General features: G+C 37.5%; 1 protein-coding gene across 4 annotated transcripts in view; it reads left to right on the forward strand.

Moving 5' to 3' along the window:
- The window catches only part of LOC109278146 (sulfotransferase 1 family member D1-like), a 52,345-nt gene continuing 27,192 nt past the window's right edge, over positions 1-25,153 (forward strand). The window contains exons 1-2 of one of the 4 annotated variants that reach the window (XM_019468208.2): positions 1-375; positions 21,958-22,115. In XM_019468208.2, coding sequence (XP_019323753.1) covers positions 21,968-22,115 — 148 coding nt within the window. In that variant the 5' untranslated portion in view covers positions 1-375; positions 21,958-21,967. Of the gene's footprint in view, positions 376-10,302; positions 10,429-13,236; positions 13,888-21,828; positions 21,853-21,957; positions 22,116-25,153 lie in introns of those variants that run through there. The other 3 variants (XM_019468200.2, XM_019468190.2, XM_019468226.2) reach the window with 3 other exon arrangements.

The following is a 25,153-nucleotide window of genomic DNA, read 5'->3' on the forward strand; positions in this document are numbered from 1 at the left end:
AAATAGCATCTGTGTTATGCTTTTATGGTTGAAATTAAAAGCGAAAGTAAAAGAGCCTCCATTTACTACGCATAATTATTGGATAGTGTTCATTCCAGATTCCATGGATTTCCACAGGCTCTTTGTTTCCATCTATCTACCACCACATGTAACAACAAAAAGCCTTCCCTTAAGCATTTAATACTTAAACTGGTAATAAATAGACTTTGTACAGCTAATTATCAACCTCATATAGCCCTACAGATTTCATCTTTTCTTCCTAATGCATAAGACAGATTATCTTGGTTGACTGAACAATATATAGAGGGAAATTTCCAGTAACCAATTTCTGTAGAAACAAACTCTGGGCCTCTAGTTCCTCAAGACAAGCATCTGGTAAGTGATTTATCAACTCTCTCTTTAAAGTATCAATATTTTGTATAAAACTAAGTTTAACAACTGAAAAATTAGAGAACAAGAAATGGAGAATTCTCGTATGGATGTTTTGCTGTGAAATGGGAACTATCTGGGGATTCTTAGGTCCAGATTTTCTATCATAAATTCAAAGCATTATTTTTCATATTTAAAATTGTATTGTCTGAAGAGGTAGTCTGCTCTACTAATTTTAACTTTGTAAAGCTAAAACTAATTTTAAAGGTTATTAATCTTCCACCTCAGAATTTCTGTTTATCTCGAAGGAATATTTATCTCAAAGGAATATCTCAACTACTTGGTTGAGTTCTTTAAAAATCTGTGTGTAAGAATATGGAAATCCGATCTAGGTAAAGATACAAGTCTGCTTTTTTGTACTTCTTGAAATTACCAAAGAATTGTATTGTATAGATGTTAGATAAATGCATTTTCCATTGATGACTGCTTTATTTCCTTTTTCAAAAATAATTTGACTATATGGCATGTTTTTCACTACAATGCATATATGATCTTTTTTATCTTTAAATTAGAGAACCACTACAGTAATGTGTTCTTCAGTTTCTACAAATTTATTACTCTCCTAAAGGTTTTGAAACAAGATTATTTTTTCATGCGCACTCTCCTACTGTCACTTTAATGAAAAACTACTTCAGAATGGTCTCTTCTATATCCCTTTGACTTTTACCTTAGATTTATTATTTAAGCAATATTCTAAAAACCCCACATTAGTACAGAAAACCTTAATAAATGAAGAGTCACTTGATATCACTAAATGTTTATTGTAGTAATGAGATTATTTAGCATTGTATTTTAACAACTGATGAAAAGAACTTAATACATTTTAAACCTAAATATTTGAAATTAGAATGATTCTAGTAAGTCAGATTAATTTATTTGGGCTAATGCCTATGACCAGTCAATACAGGTTTTTTCAACGCATAAATGTTTACAATCACGTTTTTTTAAAAAGAAAGATATAAATATTTTCTTCAAGATGTGAAAATTAGAAGCCAATGTTCTGAAAATGTTCCAAAATTATATTTTATTTTAAACCATTAAAATAGATTTATTAGCTATCAGCATGAATAAAGCTATACTGAACTTTAAAATCACTATATTCCCGACTGAAAATGGGGATAATATAGTTGAAGGCTGTATGATCATATGATACCTAAATTTCCAGATATACTAGAAGAGGTATTTTATATGGTAAAAAAAAAAATTCATTTGGGGCCACATGACTCATTTAGTGTTTCATGATGGCTCAGAGTATGCAGAGGGTATTTTCAGCAACAATTAGACCCTTTGTTTTCTCTGGAATGTTGGCAAGTGTATCCTTCTTCATTGCATCTAAGAACAACTTCCTGTTGTGTTCTGAAACTTGACAGAAATAAACTTGAAAGAGTTTGGAACTGATTTCAAAAGTCAATAGGAAGTAGCTATCCAAAGCCTTTAAAAGTTTGAAGAATACTTTCAAGGGTGTGTGTCCGGGCAGAATCTAAGATGTCGCAGTTGAAGATGCACACCTGAGTTAAAGTCATCTCCTTCTAGGAAAAATTAAAGCTTTATGAAACTTCACAACGCACACATCTAGCGCTCGCTTTGGCAAAACATACACAGGTACATTCATCTCATTGCATCTCATAGCACCACATCCTGAGAATAGATTTTAGAGAGGAGAACAGTGGAATAACACTAATCTTTCCTAGAAAAGAGTAATTCTTTGTTTTGGAAAAGGTTTGGTGATAAGAGATCTGACATTGCCCAGGTAATTTTCTTTAGGTCTGATTCATCCCACTATAGGCCACTTTGCCTTTGTCAATGTGGGTTTAAGGCTTAATCTAACTCCAGTTTTGTCAGGTTAGCAGAAATCAATGTTTTCAGCCTATATAAATATCATTATTTCTCAAAGACATTGAATTTTGTATCTTATTCTCCAAAGAAGGTTGTGCTAAAAGTTACAGTACCCATAGAAATTATAGATGGACAAGAAAGAAAGAAACATATTTTAAAGGAGAGTAATGAAATACTTTCGTTAACAAAAGTGCTCAAATTGGTTTAAACATTAAAAGGGAATAAACATATGTGTGTGTGTGTATATATATACACATATCTTTATATATATATATATATATACACACGCATATATGGATTTTTAAAAGGATGAATCGAGAAACAGAAAAAAAATATAGGCTAAGAAAAAGTAATGTTATTGTCTAATAAGATAGATTCAAAACAAAAAAGATCAAGAGTTAGCTAAATCTATGTTAATAAATATTATATTCCATAATGAACACAATCACAATTTTATAGTTCAGAGAGCATAATTTCAGAGTAAGAAGAAAAACCCATTTACTGTGTATGTTAAAAGTTTTGAGAGAAATTGATAGAAATAGATATGCAGAGGTAAATCTTACACAACATTAATCTATCTGAGAGATTATATTAAAATATTTTGAAGATTCAAAAATATATTGACATTGAATACATTTGTATATATGCATATATAAATATATACATTTACATATATATACAGATTTATACATACACATATATACACTAAATATGGGCACCAACAGATATACCAATAGATATATCTTATACTACCAATAGATAATACAACTTGCCACAAAATGATCATTTTGATCATTTTGGTCACAATCAAATGTAAAATATAAAATTTATGATGTTTGAATTCTCTAAACCAGCAAATTAACATAGAGAATCTAATTAAAAATTTTAAAATGAGACAAGTTAAATTTGCAAATTAAAGCCAAATCAAATACATTTTCTTCATAATAATCGATTGGGTTAGTAATCATATAATTAAATACAAATTATTTAGTAAATAATGAAAACTGGAAATATTTGAGCCTCTTGGCTTTGGCCAAAACTAACCAGTGACAAATTCAAAGCCTTAAATGTTTTGGGGTGCCTGAGTGGCTCAGTTGGTTAAGCAACTAACTCTTGATTTCAGCTCAGGTAATGATCTCTTGGTTTGTGAGACTGAACCCCATATCGGGCTCTGTGCTGACAGCATGGAGCCTGCTTAAGATTCTCTCTCTCCCTCTCTATCTATGCCCCTCCCCCACTCTCTCTCTCTCCCTCACTTTCTCTCTCTCTCTCTCAAAATAAATAAACATTTAAAAAGTTATTTAAAAATCCTTAAATGTTTTCATATTAAATTAAAGACAATTAATTATTCAACTGAAAAAAAAAAACACCAAAAAACAAAGAACAGGATGGTGTCCAGAATCCATAAATCTATGTATGATTTTTTTGAGTATAGATGACACACAGTGTTACATTAATTTATACACAGGTGTACAACTCAGTGATTTGACAAACTTGCACATTATGCTATGTTCACCATGTGTAGCTGCCATCTGTCACATCACATCTCTATTAAAATGTCATTGCCTGTTTTCTTTATGCCGTGCCTTTTACTCCCATGATATATTCATTCCCCCTTCCCTGTTTTGCCCAACCCTGCATCTCTCTCCCCTCTGGCAACCATCAGTTCTCTGTATTTATAGATCTGATTCTGCTTTTTGTTGTTTCTTCTTCTTTTTTATTTTAGATTCCACTTTTGAGTATAATCATATGATATTTGTCTTTCTCTGACATATTTCACTTAGCATAGAACACTCTATGGTCCATCCATATTGTCTCAAATGGCACAATCTCATCCTTATTTATGGCTTAGAAATATTCCATTTTCTATTGATGGACACAGATTGCTTCCATATGTTGGCTGTTGTAAATAATGTTGCAATAAACATAGGGGATAAGCATATGTCTTTTCAAACTAGTGTTTTCATTTTCTTTGGTAAAAGACTCAGTAGTGGAATTATTGGATCATTTTTAATTTTTTGAAGAAACTCCATATGGTTTTCCACAATGGATGCACGAGTTTGCATTCTCACCAACAGTGCACAAGGGTTCTTTTTTCTCCACATCCTCACCAACACTTGTTGTTTCTTGCCATTTTGGCTTTAACCATTCTAATTGGTGTGAAGTAATAGCTCTTGTGGTTTTGATTTGCATTTCCCTGATGATTAGTGAGGTTGAGTATCCTTTCATGTGTCTGTTGGCCATCTGTATGTCCTCTTGGGAAAAACATTCAGGTCCTCTGCCCATTTTTTAATCAGTTGGTTTGTTTTTTAAGTATTAAGTTGTATAAATTCTTTAAATATTTTGGATATTAACCCCTTATTGAATATATCATTTGCAAATATCTTCTCCCATTCCATAGGTTGCCTTTTTGTTTTCTTGATGGTTTCCTTTACTGAGCAAACACTTTTTATTTTGATGCTGTTCCAATAGTTTATTTTTGCATTTGTTTTCCTTGCCTAAGGAGATACATCTAGAAAAATGTTACCATGGCTGATGTCAGAGAAATACTGCCTGGGGTTATGATCCTTCACTTCGTTATGTACATGTTGTTTGACTTTGGGAATTTCTCATAACATCTCCAACCCTTGGTTCCCTTTTCTGGAAAATAGGGGTAAATAATATCTATCTCATATATTGCTAGAAAGGTAAATTATTATTATAATTTTTTGTGGTTAATATTTTATTGATCTTTACTCTGTGTCAAGCATTGTTCCAAGTACTTTACTCATTTAATTCTTACAAGTATCCAATGTGATGAGACATAAAATAATTCCCATTTTACAGTTGAAGACAATATAGTCAAAAAATTTACAAAAATTATTCAGAATCACACTTGAAAGGGCCTTTTGAAAACTGGCTCCAATCCATTGTGGGTGCTCCATAAATGTTTATTTCTCCACCTTCTTCCATCTGTCTTTGCCTACTTTTGATCGTACAAAACAGGAAACATTTGCTCAACCTTCTAACCAACTCTGCCAAATATTGCCTATTTCTCTGCAGGAGAAATCCAAAGCTCCTACTTTTTAGGTGAAATCATACAGCATCATGGTGACAGAAAAGCCACATTTCAAAGAAAGAAAGACAAAATCAAGTTAAAGAAAAAAACAACCCACATACAAACACAGACATACACAATTCTATTTTCAATGAAGATACATGCTTGTTATCCTATTCCTAACATGTATATCATTTACACTTACAAACAAGAAGGCCCTATTATAAAGCAGAGTTGTATATACTTTCAGGAACTGAGATAGTGATCTCACCAATCTCTTCCATTGCTATGGTATTAGAGAGCTGTTTTCTGGATTTAACAAGGCCCTGGGGATGCCAGATGAAGAATATAATTAACTCTTTACCATAAAATACCTATGTTAAAAGACCCTGACAATAAGAGTGCCTGGTAGCAAATGGCATCCATTACTTCCTATGTACAAAGAATTGCCTGAGGATATGAAATAATAGGGTACATTCATCTTGTGAATATCTGTATGAGATGGAGGAAACAGTAATTGCAATTATCTCCACTTAAATACTAAAGTTGTTAAGCACTTTTAAAGCTAATGGCTTGCTTAAGACAAATTATAGTGGCATCTGAGTTGCCTAGTCAGTTAAGCATCTGAGTCTTGGCTTCAGCTCAGGTCATGATCTCACGGTTTGAGTTGGACCTCCACGTTGGGTTCTGTGCTGACAGCATGGAGTCTGCTTGGGGTTCTCTCTCTCTCCCTCTCTCCCTACTCTTCCCCAGCTCCAGCTCTCAAAAATAAATAAATAAACAAACAAACAAACAAACATTTAAAAAGAGAGAGAGATTATAAAGCAGAGATTAAATATAAAAACTTAGACCTTTATCTCTTTCTGTGGGACTAAATCAAAGATAGAGAATAGTTCTCTAGATGAAAGAGAATGTATTTTTTTTCTGATTTGAGACAATGTTAAAATTTTTAAAAAGCGTGAATTTTGAGGGGCCCCTGGGTGGCTCAGTCAGCTGGGCCTCCGACTTCGGCTCAGGTCACAATCTCGCGGTATGTGAGTTCGAGCCCCGCGTCGGGCTCTGTGCTGACTGCTCAGAGCCTGGAGCCTGTTTCGGATTCTGTGTCTCCCTCTCTCTCTGACCCTCCCCCATTCATGCTCTGTCTCTCTCTGTCTCAAAACTAAATAAATGTTAAAAAAAAAAAATTTTTTTAAAAAGCGTGAATTTTGAGATTATGATGGTATAAATGGTGACCATATGATAACACTTTTAGAAATACATGCCTGACAGTGTGCTGCATTTTCTTTTTCTTTTTCTTTTCTTCCAAGTTTTTATTTAAATTGAAGTTAGTTAACCTATAGTGTACTATTGGTTTCAGGAGTAAAATTTGGAGATTCACCATTTACATAGAACACCCAGTAGCATGATGCATTTTCATACACATTATTTCATTTATGATATTTTTTCAAGTTTTTATTTAAATTCCAGTTAGTTTCATTTATGAGCTTATGACAATGACGTTAACACAATGACAATGATTCTATGAAATGGATGCTATCTGGTCAGATGAAGAATTCTATGCCCAAAAAAGTTCACTTGCCCAAAGCTACTTAGTTGGTAAGTTCTAGATTTTTCTAGCAGTGGCCTTTCCAGCAACAAAGCTGAGAGCTTTCACTGTTGGATGAGTTAATTTCCAGGATGTGAAATCTGGTTTTACCATTTAGAAGTTTTGTGTTATAGGGCAGGTTGCATAAACTCTGAAAATTTCCAATGATAATATCAATTTCAAAGCTATTATTAAGTCAGGTGTAGATATATAATATGAAAATTATAATGATTATAAACACTCATAAATATTAGTATTTTTCATGTATTATGCCTTTCATGTATTAGCCTTAATCCATGCTATCTTAGCCAACTAAATTTGATAACATAAACTAAGATCATTTATAGGATACAGTGTGTGGGAAAAGAACATAGGTTCATTTCTATGTAGACAGCAAACAAACAAAAGACAACAGTCAAAAGGCACATAATTGGATAATTTATTACAGACATAAACTGCCAAAAGTCATGTGAAAAATACAGAATATTGTTTGTATTACTTTTGAGATTTTATAAATAAGAAGCTTTTATAAATGTACACTTTGAAGTTTGATAAAAGCAAAGCAGCATTTTAACTAGCAGTATCCTAACAGAATTTTTCAGCAATAGAGGAGTGTTGTGGTAAACATGTTCCTTTCTTGTTTCTACTGTTATGACCTAAAACATATAGTTGGGGGGCACTGGGTGGCTCAGTAGATTAAGCCTCCGACTTCATTCAGCTCAGGTCATGATCTCACTGCCTGTGAATTCAAGCCCCACGTCAGGCTCTGTGCTGACAGCTGAGAGCCTGGAGCCTGCTTCAGATTCTGTGTCTCCCTCTCTCTCTCTCTGCCCCTCCCCTGCTCGACTCTGTCTCTCTCATAACTAAAATAAAAACATAAAAAAAAAATTTTTTTTAAACATATAGTTGGTAACCAGAGAATATTCATTTTATTTAGAATTGGAGAATGTTAGGGGTGAAACAAACCAGAGTGACCATTTTGTGTATTTCCCATATTTTTTAGACAGGTAAAACCTGGCTCAGAAATAGGAGGTAAGTAACTCAGGTTTATACGGTTGGTTTGTGAAACAGTTCAAATGCCACACCTCAGATTCCCAATGCTGTGCTTTGAAAAGCCCAACAAATACAGCATTTCTATTGCTAAAATAGTTTAGTCTTTACACATTTAAAAAGGAGTTCATAAAATCTGTCCTGTTTAGGTGTGTTGAATATCGGGGCACCTGGGTGACTCAGTTGGTTAAGCGTCCAACTCTCGATTTCAGCTCAGGTCATGATCTCACGTTTGCTGAGTTCCACCCCATGTTGGGCTCCACATTGAGTGTGGAGCCAGCTTGGGATACTCTCTCTCTCTCCCTCTCTCTCTCCCTCTTTCCATCTCCTCTGTTTCCACTCTCCCTGTCTCAGAATAAATACCTTTTAAAAAAGAATCTGAATATCAAAATATTATCACTTTCTAGGGGAATAACGTATTGATTATTGTGATTTTAATATTAACTTTTTTGTGATTAAGACACATCATATCCTTAGGTACAATATTTCATTATTTTAACTCATTAATAGGCATGAAAGCCAATGTTTGGTTTAGGTTAACACAGACTAACATTGACTTTTATCAGTGTGAAGAATATTAAGTAGTTTCCGAGGACTTATAATTATCTTCCAGAGGAAGTTATATTTCAAGGGACATTTTGTTTACATCTATTTAATTTACTTGTTATTAATAATTATATTTGATTTAAAATTTTTTTTAAAAAGAGTATGCCTGGGTGGCTCAGTCAGTTAAACGTCTGACTTCAGCTCAGGTCATGATCTCAGGGCTCCTGGGTTTGAGCCCCGAGTAGGACCCTCTGCTGACAGCTCAGAGCCTGAAACCTGCTTGACATTTTGTGTCTCCTTCTCCCTCTGCCCCTCCCCCACTCACGCTCTGTCTCCCTCTCTTCCTCTCTCTCTCTCTCAAAAATAAACATTTAAAATTAATAATTACATTTGAATTATCTACAAAAACTTCATTAAACATTAGACAAAGTCAGCCATTATTCCAGTCTATTCTTTTGGTGTAGTTGACAGACCTTGTAAGAGACAATATGAACTTATTTCACTAGTGAACCCAGGTGGAATGAAAGTTTTATATCTAATGCTGAAACGTCTAAAGACATGTCTGTTTCAATTAAAACATCAACATTAAACTAACTTTTATATCAAATATTTTCCTAGACCATGTGAACTTAAAAAAACATGTAGGTTAGTTTCTATCTTTCTGAGAGGTTTAGAAAACCAAATCCTTATAAGCACTTGTCTTCAACTAAATAGAACTCTTTCAGAAATTAGTTTTAGCAATACCATCCAGAGGTAGAAACATATCACATATTTACAACATATACGCGTGGACATACACCCAAACACACAGACATATAGACCTTATTTCTTTTTTATTCTCAAGTTACTTAATGTACAGTGTAGTCTTGGCTTTAGGAGTAGAACCCAGTGATTCATCTCTTACATAGGACACCCAGTGCTCATCCTGAAAAGTACCCTCCTTAATGCTGGTTCCCCATTTAACCCATCCATTACATTTTAAACACATAATAAGATGTATAACTTCAAAAGACAGAGAAAGAACTGACATTCTTCCAAGAAGCACTTTAATTTCTTAAGGCCAATGCTTTACAAGCCTTTAGAGATAAAAAGGGGAAGGTTTTTGTTTTGTTTTGTTTTGTTTTTTCCTGGGAAACAAGGTTTTTATCTGTGGCTACAGCCACAACTGGGCAGCAGGGCAGGTGGGAACACCCAGGCTGGTGAGTCCAGCCAAGCTGCCAAGTCGTCTCCCACCTTCAGCAAACAGAGCACAAAGGTGTTCAGGGGCCGGCTGAGGGCATTGGTGCAGCAGTAAAAGCAGCAACACTCAACCTCAAGTCAGGTACCTGGAGGGTCATGGAAGGTCCCTGCAGGATGAGGGAGGACTAGAAACCCGGGGCTGGGACTCAGAAGCCTTAGGAACAGGGAAAGTTTTCCAATGGTAAAGGAATAGGTGAATTCTGAATTGCCTGCACAGCTGACTTTTGTTTTGCAAAAGGATTTGTGAGTTAAGGATAATTTTTCTCAATTCCTCGAAGAATTGGGTGGTAACTTAATTGACATTATGGATTGATTCACCTATCCAATTATATTATCTTCAATTTGCTTCTTTCCCTCTGCGTACATAGTTTTAATTTTAAATATTTCTGGCAATATTGAATAACCTCCATCAGGTGTCAGATGGGTCCCTAAAGAGAATGAAAAAAAATATTACTTTCTCAAAATCCAGAGTCACTTATAAAATAAGAAAAAAGCAAAGCAAAGCAAAACAAAACCTTGCATGTAACAGGCAGGCAGAAAGCCAAGCACAGTTATGCAAAATGAGACCAGTGAGAAGGCCAAGGCTGTCCCTGGGACAGAAAGGTTCAAAAAGCAATGGGTTTGGATTTCGAAAGGAAGGGTCAATGTAACATTGCATTTTGCAATCTCTAGTGGGCACTACAGAGACTCGGGAGAACTGATTTTGGTAAGAATTTTTACCTTTGGTGGGCTTCTTCTGGTTTTTCAAAGATCCTCTCTATTGGCTCTGGTATTTGCCAGAGTTTTCCCTTAGTTGTTTCAAGGAATAAAGTAACCATTTACCTGAAAAATCTCTCAGTTTTGTCCTGTCTAGGAGAGGCCCATATAGGAGCCATCCTTTGGAGGCAGATCTAGGGGTGTCTGTAAGGCCATCCACTGAGATTTTTGTTTACAGTTATGTAGTCTCTTCAGGAGAAACAATTCAGACAGAGGATCACACTGGGGGAGCAGCAGGAGTTAAGTCAGTCATAGAATCTTTTGTTTCAGGCACTTCTTGCATCTTTAATTTATTGTTAGCCTTTTGTAATCTTTTAATGAAACTATTTTGAACTTTTTTAGCCTTGTGGAGGCTTCTGCTTGCCAATTAAAAGAGGTATTCAGTTCTGTTTGAGAACCCTTACTTTCAAGTGAGCTTCTTAAGTCATCTTATCTGATCGGAACGATCCACGTATGGCCACTTTACTTCCACATTGTCTTTAGTAACATTTTTCCATCTTGCTAGACATCTGGAACATTCTGGAACTATAGTTCTTAGACATAAAATAAGCAGGTAAGCCAGAAGGAAGCACACTCAATTCTCTATATACAGAGGATCCCATTTCTTTCAGCTAGGTTTTGGGTTTCTTGGAGCCAAACTAATACTTAAGAGGGACTTGTCAAGGGGTTGGGATTTAGTGAGGTGTTTTGCAGTGTGCCTTATTGCATGGAAACTTTCTTGAGGTTGGTTGGTGACCTAGTGTCAACCTAACTCATTCTGTGACAAATTTATCCTAACACAGAGTCTTTGAGTTAGGCAGTGAGTGCTCTAACAGCTCTTAAATGCTCAACCTATGCCCACTAAGTTTTGCAGCTTTTTGGCCTCCAAGATCCATGCTACCAATAACTTTTATTTACATAAAACAAGACAAAAAAACATGTCCACCTTAATACACCTGCAGCAACCAAAAAATGTCATTCTGGACTGGTCAAGAGAAGGCCCCGTGCATACCACAAGCAAACCCCAACGTGGGCTTAACCAGCAGATGCCCTTCAGGAGACTTTGGACAGGAAATTGGGAAAGGATTCAACCAGCAAACTCCAATAAATAAGGGCCTTGGACTGGAACTGGGGAAGGGATTCCAACATGGACTTGTGGACTAAACCAAGGGCTAAGAACTGGTGTTCTGCTCTGTTAGAGCCTCCTGTCAGAAAGCCAGTTAGATCAGTAGCTTGAATATAAGAACAGAGCTAAAACCAAGACTTACCAGGAGCCCTCAGAAAGGACAAGAAAAACAGTGGACTCAAAGACTCAAAGGGCTTGTGGGGCATCATACCTATGTTTCTTTTTGCCCCCCAAATGCCATCAAAAGTTCACTCTGGATCCCATGGGGAGCCTGAGTGGCTCAGTCAGTTAAGCATCTGACTCTTGATTTCCGCTCATGTCGTGATCTCATGGTTCGTGGGTGTGAGCCCCACATCGGACTATGTGCTAACAGTGCATAGCCTGCTTTGGATTCTCTCCCTCTCTCTCTGTCTGCCCCTCCCCTGTTCATGTTCTGTCTCTTTCTCTCTCTCAAAATAAATAAATACACATGAAACAATTACAAAACTAAAACTAAACACTAAAAAATAAGAAGTTCACTTTGATCCCAATGCTACCACCAAATCGGTTAGGAAACAAAGTTCAACCGAGTAAATTTTAAGATCTAATTTGTTAAATGATTCATGAATTGGGCAGCATCCCATCTATAGCAAGTAGAGAGGAGCTTTCTCATGTTGTTATGTGTGAGTTTTCTAAAAAGATTTATAGTTAAGGTAGGGCCTAGATAACACAGTAGGGAAAACATATTTAGGAGGAAAGAAATGGCCTCAGATTTAAACGTTTTGAATTTGTCAAACAGTCAAGACATTCATAGAAATGTTCAGAATATATAAGTCTTTGTCAGCCTGGTGATGTTGACACTAATACATGTAAGTCACATATCGAGGGTGTTTACAGAGTAGATAAGAATGCTGACACTAGATTTGAAGTTATCACATTTAAGGTGTGACCACTCATTTATCTGTCCTTTATGTATGAATTCTAGTTATCATTTTTCTCTTACTACTTAATTCTTCATTCCTTATCACTTTACCATGTTCTATATTTCCTCATGGTACTTATCTCCATATAGTATGTCTATTCTTATTTTATCTAACTCCACATTGGCTCCATAAGAGTAGATATTTCATTGAGAATGTTCCTGTAGTATCCACAATATGTTGGATAGTACAATACAGACTATACTGTGGTAGGGTCCCCTCCCTAAGGAAAGAAAAAAAAAAAAAAAACCTCAAGGCAACCTTGCTACTTGACAACCTCCCTCAAGACCTTGTAACATGAGATCACTTAATCAGACTACAAGTTTGTGTGTTTCCATATACGGGAGACAAAGAAGCAAAAAAGATATAAAAAAAAAACTACACCACGTGGCATTCTGGGCTCAGTTCTTTGGGTACGAACCCAGCTGAGTGGTGCTGGCAGGAATAAAGTTGCTTCCCGGAAAGAAAAGCCTCAGTGTTATGACACTCTGTGCGAGAATCCTGCTCCATTACTTGGGGGCTCTCATCCAGGATTTGGAGATGGTGCGTTTCCACCTCCTTTGCCACTAGGGATGCGAACCTCAGGGCGCCTGGAGAGGTGGTTCACCAGGCACCAGTGGACTGCTCGATCCGCAGGAGACTAGCCCTTACAGCGCACGGAGGCCAGAACTCTGTGTGTGCCAATGGAACCCTTGAAGCCCAGGAACCAGTTCAGAGAATACCCGTCACACTGGTAGGAACCCGGGTTCATTTTGTCAGACCTGCCCCTAAGAGGCAGAAGGGGAGCCTGATCACCTCCCAGACTTGCCCTAGTAGTTCCACAAGGGAGGAGGAATGAAGCTGCAAATCTAAGGCTTTGGGTGTTGGACCTCAGGTTGGAGTCACCATGTGACTGTGTATGGGGACTTGTGTCTCCTTCATTTCCTGTGTCAATGACTATGATAATTAGAGCCAACAGTCTCTGGTTAGTCTACCTCAGAACGGAGACTTTAAGAAATATTCCCAAGCAGCTGCTGAAACTCCTTTTGTTTTGGGGAAGTTCCCTGTCTTCTCCGGACTGACATGGACTGCCTAATTCTACTGGTGGGAAACAAAACAAAAGAAACCTGGAGTCTGCTCCTCTGTCTGAGTTGACAAGATTTAAAAGTGGGAATTCTCTTTCTCTGCCTTGTGCTGGCACCTTGTCTCTTCTGCCTTCCCTTCCCTCCCTCCTGCTTCTGCACCACCTGGGGGGAGGCCTACATAACTGGCTCCTCAATGCCTCAGGCACCATCAACTCCTCTTCCTACCCTAGATGTTGAGAAGTGAAGACCACCGAAGACAGATTTCCCCACTAACATTCCAGGTAAAAATTAACCATGGGGAACAAATTGTCTTAAGTGGACTCAAGTAAAGCATATTCAGTGTTTAAGTTAATTTAAGTTTGTTGATTTGAGATAGACAATGTTTAACAACATTAAAAAAAATTATTCTACCTAGATTTGCTGTAGGTCAAATAAGCTCATGTTATCTCTGTTCCAATTTGTTAACAAAAGGATGATTTAAAGTGATGGTTAATTTTGTCTGTCTCAAAGTTTTCATGGGTAATTGTTAAGATAGCTTTCAAAGTCTTTGGTAACCTAAAACTTTAAAGCTTTGCTTGCATGATAAATTGAGATTGAGTTTATTGGATACCTAATGAGATAAGAGGTGGAAGCACTAATTACCAGATGTAGGTTTGTGCTTCTGACTTGTTGCAGAAAAAAAAAACTAAGGATATTCGGAACTATTGAAAAGCATGCTTTCTACTTAATGGATTCATAAGTTTGCCATCTAAAAAAAAGTTCTGATGTAACATAGAGTTCACAATTGGTCAGTACTTAGTTCACTGGTACCAAGGTTTCTAGAAGTTAAAATTCTGCTACATGTAGTTAAAACTGGTAAAAATAAGACAAGCAACTCTATGTAGACAAGTAAGAGATGTAAAAGAAAGATATAAAAAATGAAAATATATTTTTTTGAAGGTAAAAGAAAGTAATTTTGTCCTACATGAGACTGGCTATTTGGATAAAAATGGCTTGGGACAAAATCTAAATGCAAAGAAAAGTTGTAGAAGGCTCGTGAAGGAAAATCTTTAAAAAGAAATTTTATGTGTGGTCAGGATGGACTAAGGTTAAAATAAATGGATTTTAAAAGTACACAGGGTTAAGATTAAAATTCTTCCTTTGATCCAAAGAATGGGGAAATAATGGCAATACTCTTGGTGCCAGCCTCCAAATCCTCCACATTTGTGTTGTTTCTGTTTAGCAGAGGAATGGATGCCTCTGCCATATGAGGGATGGATAATATATAAAGGGCTTTTACTAAGATACATGGGAGCCATTTTACTAAACTTAGCCCACTGTATGCCAAAAATGGATATCCACATGGCTGAAGCATATTTACGTGGGCATTGTTGGAAAAGGCAGGGGAATAGACCTTGACTTTGGCTCTTTAAGCCCCTCCCTCAACGGCAATAATCGATATGTAAGTTATTGTTGGGCCATAATAGAATTAATGCACCCTATGACAACCAAGAAAAGCTTGCTTGGTCACAGTCCATATGCCCAAGGTCCTACAGGCAGGAAATAGGGTGGGGGGTGGGGTGGGGCGGAAACCCTTTACATTACAAGGTTTAAGACAGATAAAAGGAGATCTAGGTAAACTTTCTGATTGAGTAAGTATATAAAGGCTTTTCAGAATATTACATATGTTTTTGAGTTGACCTGGAAAGATATAATGCTTTTGTTAAATCAGACTCTTAATGAGACAGATGGTTTGGGAAAAAAAAAAAAAAAAAAAAGGAAATCTAAGACTTAGCCCTTAAATTATGCTAAATTAGCCACTATTTTACAAACATAAAATGGGAAGACCAATGGCCTTCCTACAGAGGTTGAGGGAGACTCTCATTAAATATATGGGAATCCCCCCGACACCCCTAAGGCTGAGATGATTTTAAAGGACAAATTTGTCACTCAATCAGCCCTAGATATTCCGAGAAAATGCAAAAATTAGCTGTTGGCCTTGAAGGGACCCTGAAGGAGCTCTTATGAGCTGCCAATTGGGCATATTACAAACAAAACAGAAAAGGAAACTTTAAAAAAAAAAGAAAAGAAAAGAAATATGAAGCCTTAGTTGTGGCCTTACATACTATGTCAGACTGAACTTCCCGAGGTCCTGGCACCAAGTGCCGTTTATACGGCCTTTCAGAACACTAAAATGGGAACATCCTCAGAGGGGACAACCAAAATGAAAACCCCATAAGCCATGCCCCTTGTATGGAAACAATCACTGGAGATCTGAGTGCCCTCAGGGACCTCTATCTATGAGGGCTCAGATAACCAATGTCCCTGGAATGAACTAACCAGTTCCTGGAGCTCTTCACGGTGGCTCCCCTAAACCAACTGTCTATCAGAAACCCAGAACATTGGGTAACTCTGAATATAGAAGGAAAACTGATTGATTTCCTTCCTGACACCAAAGCTGCCTCTTCTGTCCTCCTTTCCACTCCAGGCCAGCTATCCAAAGGCAGCATGATAATTAGAGGCATCTTTGAAAAACTTCTAACTAAATTTTTCTCTCACCCCTGGGATGTATATGGGGAAACCTAATTTTTTCTCATTCTTTACTGATAATGCCAGAGAGCCTCACTCCCTTGCTAGAAAGGGACATTATAACTAAATCATAGACTATGTGCTACTAACTCCAGGACAGATAAACAATTATGTGAATTTTTGAAAATTACTGGATATTGTAGGCTGTAGATCCCAGGGTTCAAAAAAATGGTTTCCTGCTATATCAGTTATTAAAGGGGACTCAATCCTACTAGTCTCCCCCACAAAAATAAACTGGGGTCTGACTTCCAGACACTGTCTCCAGCCCTTGGAGTGGTTACAAACAGAGCAGGGCAATTACTATTACCAAGCTCACAGAGCTGAAAGATTATTAAAACACAGCATCAGGACTTTCATTTCGGGAGGGACAAAACTTATCAAATGGCCCAAAGAATGTTTACGAAAAGAAAAATTGTCAAGGACAGTTCTGCAAGTACTATCAGGCTGTAAAGTATGTCTTAAAAACAAACTCTCAACCACAAACTTGCTTTCCCAGAAAATCAAGGAACTGGAGACTATCCAGTAAAGACTAACAATTAGGTTTCACTCATCTGCCAAAGTAAAAAAAAAAAAAAAAAAAAAAAAATTCCAACATCTGTTTGTGCGGGTTAATGTTTTTACTAACTGGGTAAAGGCCTTCCCCTACAAGACAGAAAAGGCACATAAAGTAATAAAAATTCTGCTTTATAAAATAATACCCAGGTTTAGCTTATCTAAAAATTTACAAATTAATAATGGTAAATGGCTGCCTTGACTCTTTCTCTAGTAGAACTCCTGGGTTTTAAAGAAGTTTTACACATCAAAATAAAGCAGACTGTCTGCTTATACTCAGCAAAACTCTTAATAACACCTGATAAGCATTAGATGCCTTAAATTTTTTTAAATTAAGTTAGGGCCAAACTCTTAGAAATAGAGCCACCATTGATTACTTACTGCCACCACTTCTCCATCACCTGGGTTAAGAGATTGATTCCCTGTCATATGTTGTTTACAAAGTCAGGGTCTCTCCTAGATTATTTGACAGGTGTGGGAACTGGGGACATTATCTTAAGATGCCATTTTGTAGGTCAGTATAATCTTTACTGTGTGTTTTTCTCGTTATGTCTACTAATGTTTTTGCCACCTCATGCCTGTCAGCCTTCCTGTAAAACCATGCTGTGGGCCACTCAACCGACCCTTGAGTAGACTCTAACTGCTGAACCCCTACACCATCCCTTATCAGCTTGAAGAAGCCAGAGCAGTCATCATCCCTATTTTCTAACAGCAGTTACAGGCCCTATTCCAGGGAAGAAATAAATAGGGAAAGGGTTAACATTAGGCAGGGAGAGATAAGGGACGTTCAGGAGGCAGACTGCAGCTACAAATGGGAGGCGAAGAACCAGATGGGGTTTTCCCCTTATAAAATCCCTTATAGGCACCCTCTCCCCATTATCCAGTGCATACGGAGGGATCTAAATGAGGTAGACAATCTAACCCAATCTAAGGCAACAGTTGGGAGCCCTTGGCTGTACCCTAACCACCTTACTCCACTGGGTCAGGGAGCGATTACCTGTGAATCTGACCACAGACGCTCACCCCTTTAAACCGGGAGATGCAATATAGATAAAGAAATAAACTGTCCACCCCCTAAAAGCTCCCTGGAGGGTCCCGTTCACTGTCATTTTGTCCACCCTTACTGCAGTAAGGTAGGCAAAGTGGGTCTCTGCATTCACTACAGCAGAGTGAAGCCAGCATCTCGAAACTGGGAGTGCATTCCTGATCCATCAATGCCATGCAAGCTGACCATACAGAAGAAGCAATCTGCAACTCCAGAGGCTCTGGGAGACTGCAGCCCTGCTTTAGTCACTCTGGAAGCTGACTAATCTACACATGGCAGAAGCTTGAGGAATTGACAGTCCAGTGGAACAAAAGACTGTCCTTATTTTCTATATGTTTCCTTACTGTGATGCACTGTCACACCTAGTTTCTTTATTATGATTCTTGCTCTGTTCTTTGCCATAGGATCAGCAGAGGCTGACCCGGCCTGGCTAAAAATGTGATGAGAGATTTCCGTGAACACTCACCTTCCTTTTGTGGATAGGATACTTTGTTGGTTGGACCAACATGGGAAAACAATGGCCATAAGAGACTAGAAAAGTAGATCCCCACAAACCTTAGAGTAAAACAAAATACCCCAGTCCTACTGTCGGGGTTTGGCTTCTTAAAAGCTCAATTATTGGGGAAAAAAACTGTCTTGCCTAGTGGGGAAAAAGTTCATCATTGTCTCTGTTCAATACTTAACATGCCTAAGCCAAAGCTTTTATAAATCAACTGCCCGAAAAACCCAATAGTGGGAGATCCCAGATCACCTTGAGCCAGATTCCCCAACCTTTGTCTAACTTCTCTCATCTCTGAGAGACCTGGGACAATGTCAACACAGCTATCAAATGGCAGGCCCCAGGGGGACTATACTAGATATGTGGGAGGACAGTGTATATAAACCTCTAAACCAAGATGATGCCCTTTGACCCTAAATAGAGGGGTCTGAGCACCAAAGGGGGGACTGTGGTAGGGTCCCCTCCCTAAGGAAAGGAAAAAAAATCCTCAAGGCAACCTTGTTACCTGACAACATCCCTCACGACCTTGTAACATGAGATCACTTAATCAGACTACAAGTTTGTGTGTTACCATATATGGGAGACAAAAAAGTAAAAAATACACAAAAAACTATGCCACCTAGCATTCTGGGCTCAGTTCTTTGGGTATGGAACCCAACTGAGTGGTGCCGGCAGGAATAAAGTTGCTTCCTGGAAAGAAAACCCTGGGTGTCATGACTCTCTGTATGAGATTCCTGCTAAAATACTATAGGAAAACAACAACAACCATAACAAAACAAAACAAAACAAAAACCCACAACACTAAAATATCAATGGCTTAACATAATGAAGAATTATTTTTTCCTGTCATGGTCTAAAGAAAGGTGGGAAGGTCACCTCAATCATGGCAGGACTAGGCATCTGAACACACAGACTAGAAAGGCTCCTTGGCCATGGAAGAAAGGACTGGAGAGTCAAGGAAAAGTTTTACGTCACCCACAGCCCAGTAACCAAAACTTAGTCACATCTTCCCAATCTAACTTCAAGGGAGACTAAAAAATACTCTCTGTGCTTGGAAAGAGGTAAAAGTATTGTGAACACATAGCATTTTCTCTGCCCTGGCCCTTGACTATAAATAGTACCAAAGGTACCCAGTACTTCCCAGCAGATACTATTTTTTTAAAAATCAGAATTTGTTATTTAGCAACAGAGGAGGGTGGACAATGACTAACTATGAACTTTTAAAACTTTACATTTCTTATTCTTTCTTTTCATGGGCAGATATCCACAAAAATTTGCAAATAATGACAGGAAATATAGTAGTACCAATACCATCAAATCATAACCCAGTGCTGTCATAAATTTACTTTTGAGGTATAGCAAACACAAGAATCAACTTAATACTATCTATTGTATTGGAACTTTAGGGTATTTATAAATCCTAAGACTTTTGGTAAAAGCAAAATAATAATAAAAAAATAATAATGTTTACTTACTCTTAACACAGAGCCCACTTTGGATCCTCTGTCCCCCTCCCCAGTTCTCACTCTCTTTCTTTCTCTCAAAGATAAGCATTTAAAATAATAATAATAATATTTAAATATATACTCCTCCCCCATGATGCTCAGGAACATCTCAGAACCACTAACACATTACCATCCTTTCAAACTAGGTCAGAACTATTGTTAACTCTGTGCATAATGGTGGCTCAGTGGATTCTCCTATTCTGGTGGAGAACAGACAGAAACGCAGTTATATCCCAGACACAATCACGCAGAAAAAATACTGAAGTCTCTAGTTTCTTACAACATAATTTGGCAAAGTATTTACACACTCCAACCTCATTAACACTCTAGCCTTCTCTCTCCCATTTTAGGGTCTTTGCACGACGTGCTCTTTCCTGGTTGGAAAGTTCTCTTCTCAAAATTAACACTTGCTCCTTTCTCAGGGGAAACATTTCTAAGCAGCTTGATTCTGTCAGTTTCCCTCTATTTATGGAATATATCTCTGCTTCATAGCACTTACCATCAACGAAAATTTCAATTTATTGGTATGATTGTTTGATCAGTATCTTTCTTTCCCACTCTCTTCGAAGCACCATGAAGATAGCTGAAAGTTTTTATAGTAGTTAGATTCTCCAGTGCAGTGTGTCCCAGATATTAAACAATAATATCCAATTGATACTTTTGAATTAATTAATTTTGCTCTCTCAACATTGTCCTTTATGTTAGTATGTACAAGGGTAGTGAAAATCAAAATAAAACAAGTAACAAAATAATAACACTTTGTTCTAGAAATCAAACAAAAACCTGGTAGCTAGCCAAGCAAGAACTTGTACACTTTGTCCTTTGTTACACTTTGACAGAGTGGAGAACATAGCTGGGATTACTCTGGGTAGTATGGACATTTTAACAATATTAACTTTTACAATCCATGAACACAAAATATCTTTCCATTTATTTGTGTCTTCTTAAATTTATTTCATTAATGTCTAATAGTTTTCAGTGTACAGTTCTTTTACTCTTCGGTTAAATTTATTCCTAGATATTTTATTATTTTTGATGCAATTATAAACGGATTGTCTTCTTAATTTGTTTTTGATAGTTTGTTAGCATATAGAAACACAAAAGTGTTTTATATATTGACTTTGTACTCTATAACTTTATAATCTTTTAAAATAAAAAGTATTTGCATGAGGCAGGGTAGGGGTGGAGTGAGGAGGATTTGAAAAGGAAAAAAAGATAAGAAATTGCACATGAGAAAAGGAACAGGTTTAATTATATCCTTTGACTCAGGGTCCGGAGACTTCTGATTTTAATTCTTGAAGAGAAGTTCAGCAGCTGCCCGAGGGCTCAGGAAGCCTGATAAACCCACGCTTGTTACATAGTCTCTGTTTTTCTAGCACTTTAAACAAAGAAAAATAACCCCTTAGGCTCATGCTAAATTGGGGAAACAACAATGTGTTTCAGAGTAGTGCTTAGGATATATTTCAAGCTCTTCCACTTATATATGATAGCTAAAGAGAGATAAAAGTACTTTTATTAGAACCATGCTGAGAATATAAAACTATACATGATGTCACTGGTGTTACAAAGTGCATTGGAGCGATGTATCTCCAGTGCTACACCTACCCCAAGCTTGTTTCTTTCACCCAGTCTTTTGTTATCATTCCCTTCTTCTTCCCTGCCCTCCCTCTATACATACTTTCATTCTTGTGGTCTGTTAAATATAATTTAGATGGAATCATTTGCCAGTCTCATCTAGTAATTTAAAGGAGGGAAGTACTACCTAAGGCCACTCTTCAGTTTCTAGTTTACAGCCTGGGTGGCTCAGTCAATTAAGCATCGGACTCTTGATTTCAGTTCAGGTCAGAGTCCTGTGGGTGGTGTGGTTACTCTCCCCCCTTTACTCCAAAGCCCAGTACTTTTACTATCTATCCCACAGATCTCGGCCTCAATTGTCCAATGGACATGTTGATGGTATTTAATGTATAAACAGCACATATGAGATACATAGTGTAAGACCTATGAGTTTTTATAATACTTTGTTTCTTCCACTGATTCATAAGGCACAGTAATGCGATCTAAAGCTGCTGGATCTATAGTAATGAAATACTAATTTATTTAATCAAATATCAATTTATTTTACTTTGATTACCGCTATTAAAACAAATACTTCTTAACATGCTCCTTTTTGTTTAAAATCTAGTTTCTGAAAAATGGACAAGGAGCTGGATGTCTTTAGGAGGGAGTTAGTGGATGTTCAGGGTGTCCCCCTCTTCTGGAGCATTGCTGAGGAGTGGTCCCAGGTGGAGTCATTTGAGGCCAGACCAGATGACCTTCTGATCGCAACCTACCCCAAATCCGGTAAGATCTTTTTATTTGTTTGTACTCACTGATTGGTTATCGATCTGTATGTGTAAGCCCACTGATCTCATCACTAGTGAAGGGAACACAGCAGCAGTTGCTGGGACAGTTTTGTCTGAAATCAGAGAAAACTCACTTTCGATTCTAAAAGATCTGCCACTGAGTAGGGGCTAATCTGAGGGAAAATTAATGCCATTGTCTTATTTTCCTTTTTAAATCCAAACAAAAATGATGAAAACTGCGTATCTAGAATGATTTAGGTACATTAGATTATTTACATATTTATATTCCTTCTATGCATTTTAATGTTTATATTATTCATTGTAGTATTTTAAACATATTTGGTAAAATATTTTATTATTTTAAACACTTTATTATTATTTTAAACACATTTAGAAATGTTTTGCTATAATGTTAAACAGCTGCTGACCTCAGCGTTAAAAGCTGCTGACCTTCTCTGATCTCAGAAAAAAGAACTTAAGATGACTCAATAAGAATCACTAATTTTTATTTCTCCAGATGTTTTTATGACAGTCTTCCAATTCATCCAGTGATAGATATACAGAGAAATATCAGAGAATGAGTTTTTATTGCCTTTTATCCACTTAATTTACTTGAGCCCATAATCAATCAAGTGTTCCAATTGCTAAATTCTCTAATGTCAACTTTCCTTTATATTTCTGCTCCATTTCTTTTTTTTTTTATATAACTTTATCTATTTATTTTTTTGTGAGGGAGGAGCAGAGAGAGAATCCCAAGCAGGCTCTTTGCTGATGTCAGCACAGAGTCTGACACAGGGCTTGAACCCACAAACTGTGAGATCATGACCTAAGCCCAAATCAAGAGTTAGTTGCTTAACTGACTGAGCCACCCTGGCACCCCTTTCTGCTTCATTTCTGAAAGGAATTGAGAAAGAGAAGGTTTTAATAATTACATTGACTACTAATTCTCTTTTTATTTTATAAATGTTGAAATTACTTCATAGGCCTATATAAAAAAGCCTGGGAGGAAACACCTGAGTTTTTGGAGATTCTAATGCCAAAATTATAAACACTGCATGAGAACAAGGAGCTCTTATCAGAAAACAAACAAATGTACAATACAGACCTTTGTAGGAATAGAAAACAAGCCTATTTTGGCAAAAGCTAGTTTTTTCTTTCTTCTTACTACTTACATTGCTCTCTAAGCAATTTAGCAGACCCAAATTGTTTGGAACGAAAACTACTTTGCATTTCCTGGTTGAGGCGCAAGTTTAGAAAAGGTAGGGCAATTACTAAAAATGTACATGATCTTTTGTTTTTGCTATTTAAAAAAATATATTCACAAGCAGAAAACCATTCGGATGATCTTTGGAAAGCACCATTATACAGTGCTTCATTTGTGAAAGTGCTTTTTGAAGCTGGATTTCTTTTGACGTAGTGAAAGCTAGGTGGCTAGCTGGCTACATGTAAAGTAATTGAATACTCTGTGGTCACGTTTTGTCTTTGATTTTTTTTCCCTTTACAAGCTGTTGAAAATGTGTCTTAATGTTATTAATATATCAGTTCCCTGTAAATTTTGAGAAGCCGAGCTAACTTATTCCTTACATGAGGCAAATCATGTGCTTTAAAAAAAATATATGGAAAATAAACATTTCCAATTTTAAGCATAGCAAAAATGGTACTTTCCATCAGATCTCAATGGCCACAGTTTGAATCATCCATTGACAGGAAATAAAATGTGTTATATTTTGGAATTCAGGTCTCTTCTTCCCCATGAATCTTTGCTTAAGCCTAACCCAGATCAGGCAACAAAATTTTCAAGGATAGTATTAATTTGACTCACATTTTTCTTAACACTGTAATTGTCTATGTTAGAAGGATGAGAGAGATAGTCTCATACCCATGATTCAGGGACAAGAAGCAGAAAGAATTGTCTATAAGAAAGAACTAAAAAGGAGGCCGAAAGTACTCTCAATTATGGAACCAACCCAAAGGTGCATCCTTGTGCTGTGGTAGGGTCCCCTCCCTAAGGAAAGAAAAAACAAAACAAAAAAACCTGAAGGCAACCTGGCTATAGGAGTACATGACAAGAATCCCTCCCGACCTTGTAACAGGATACCACTTAATCAGACTGCATGTTAGTGTGTTACCATATATGGCAGACAAAGAAGTAAAAAATATACAAAAAACTACCCCACGTGGCGTTTGGGGGCTGTTCTTCGTGTAAGAACCCAACTGAGCCATTCAGGCACTAATAAAGTTGCTTCCTGGAAAGAAAAGCCTCAGCGTCAAGACTCTCTGTGCGAGAACCCTGCTACATTTCTTGGGGGCTCTCATCTGGGATTCGGAGAGGGTGCATTTCCACCTCCCTTGCTGCCCAGGATGCTAATCTTGGAGCGCCAGGAGAGGTGAGCTCGCCTGGCATCAGCGAGCACCTCGATCCACAGGAGATTAACCTAGCCGGGCGCTCCAGGGCGAGGACCCCGTGTGAGCACAACCGAACCCGTGAGGTCCAGGAACCAGTTGGGGGAACTCTACCCATCAGACTGGTAAGAACCTGGGGTTCATTTTGGCAGACCGGCCCCTAAGAGGCAGAAAGGGAGCCTGATCACCTCCCAGACTTGCCCTAGTAGTTCCGCAAGGGAGGAGGAATGAAGCTCCAACTCTAAGGCTTTGGGTGCTGGGGCGGCAGGTTGGAGTCACCATGTGACTATGTATGGGGACTTGTGTCTCCTTCGTTTCCTGGGTCAATGACTATGATAATTAGAGCCAACAGTCTCTGGTTATTCTACTTAGAACGGGGACTTTAAGAAATATTCCCAGGCAGCTGCCAAAACTCCTTTGTTTTGGGGAAATTCCCTGTCTTCTCGTACTGACATTGACTGCCTAATTCCACTGGTGGAAAACAAAAGAAACCTGGAGGCTGCTCCCTTGTCTGAGCTGACAAGATTTAAATCTAGGAATTTTCTTTTTCTGCCTTCTGCTAGCCCCTCACCTCTTCTGCCTTCCCACCACATCCCCCTCCTGTTTCTGTACCATCTGGGGGGCAGCCTGCAT

Source organism: Panthera pardus, unplaced genomic scaffold, assembly GCF_024362965.1.
Source record: "Panthera pardus isolate Hobbes unplaced genomic scaffold, ASM2436296v1 HiC_scaffold_13, whole genome shotgun sequence".
NCBI classification, from domain to species: Eukaryota; Metazoa; Chordata; class Mammalia; order Carnivora; family Felidae; genus Panthera; species Panthera pardus.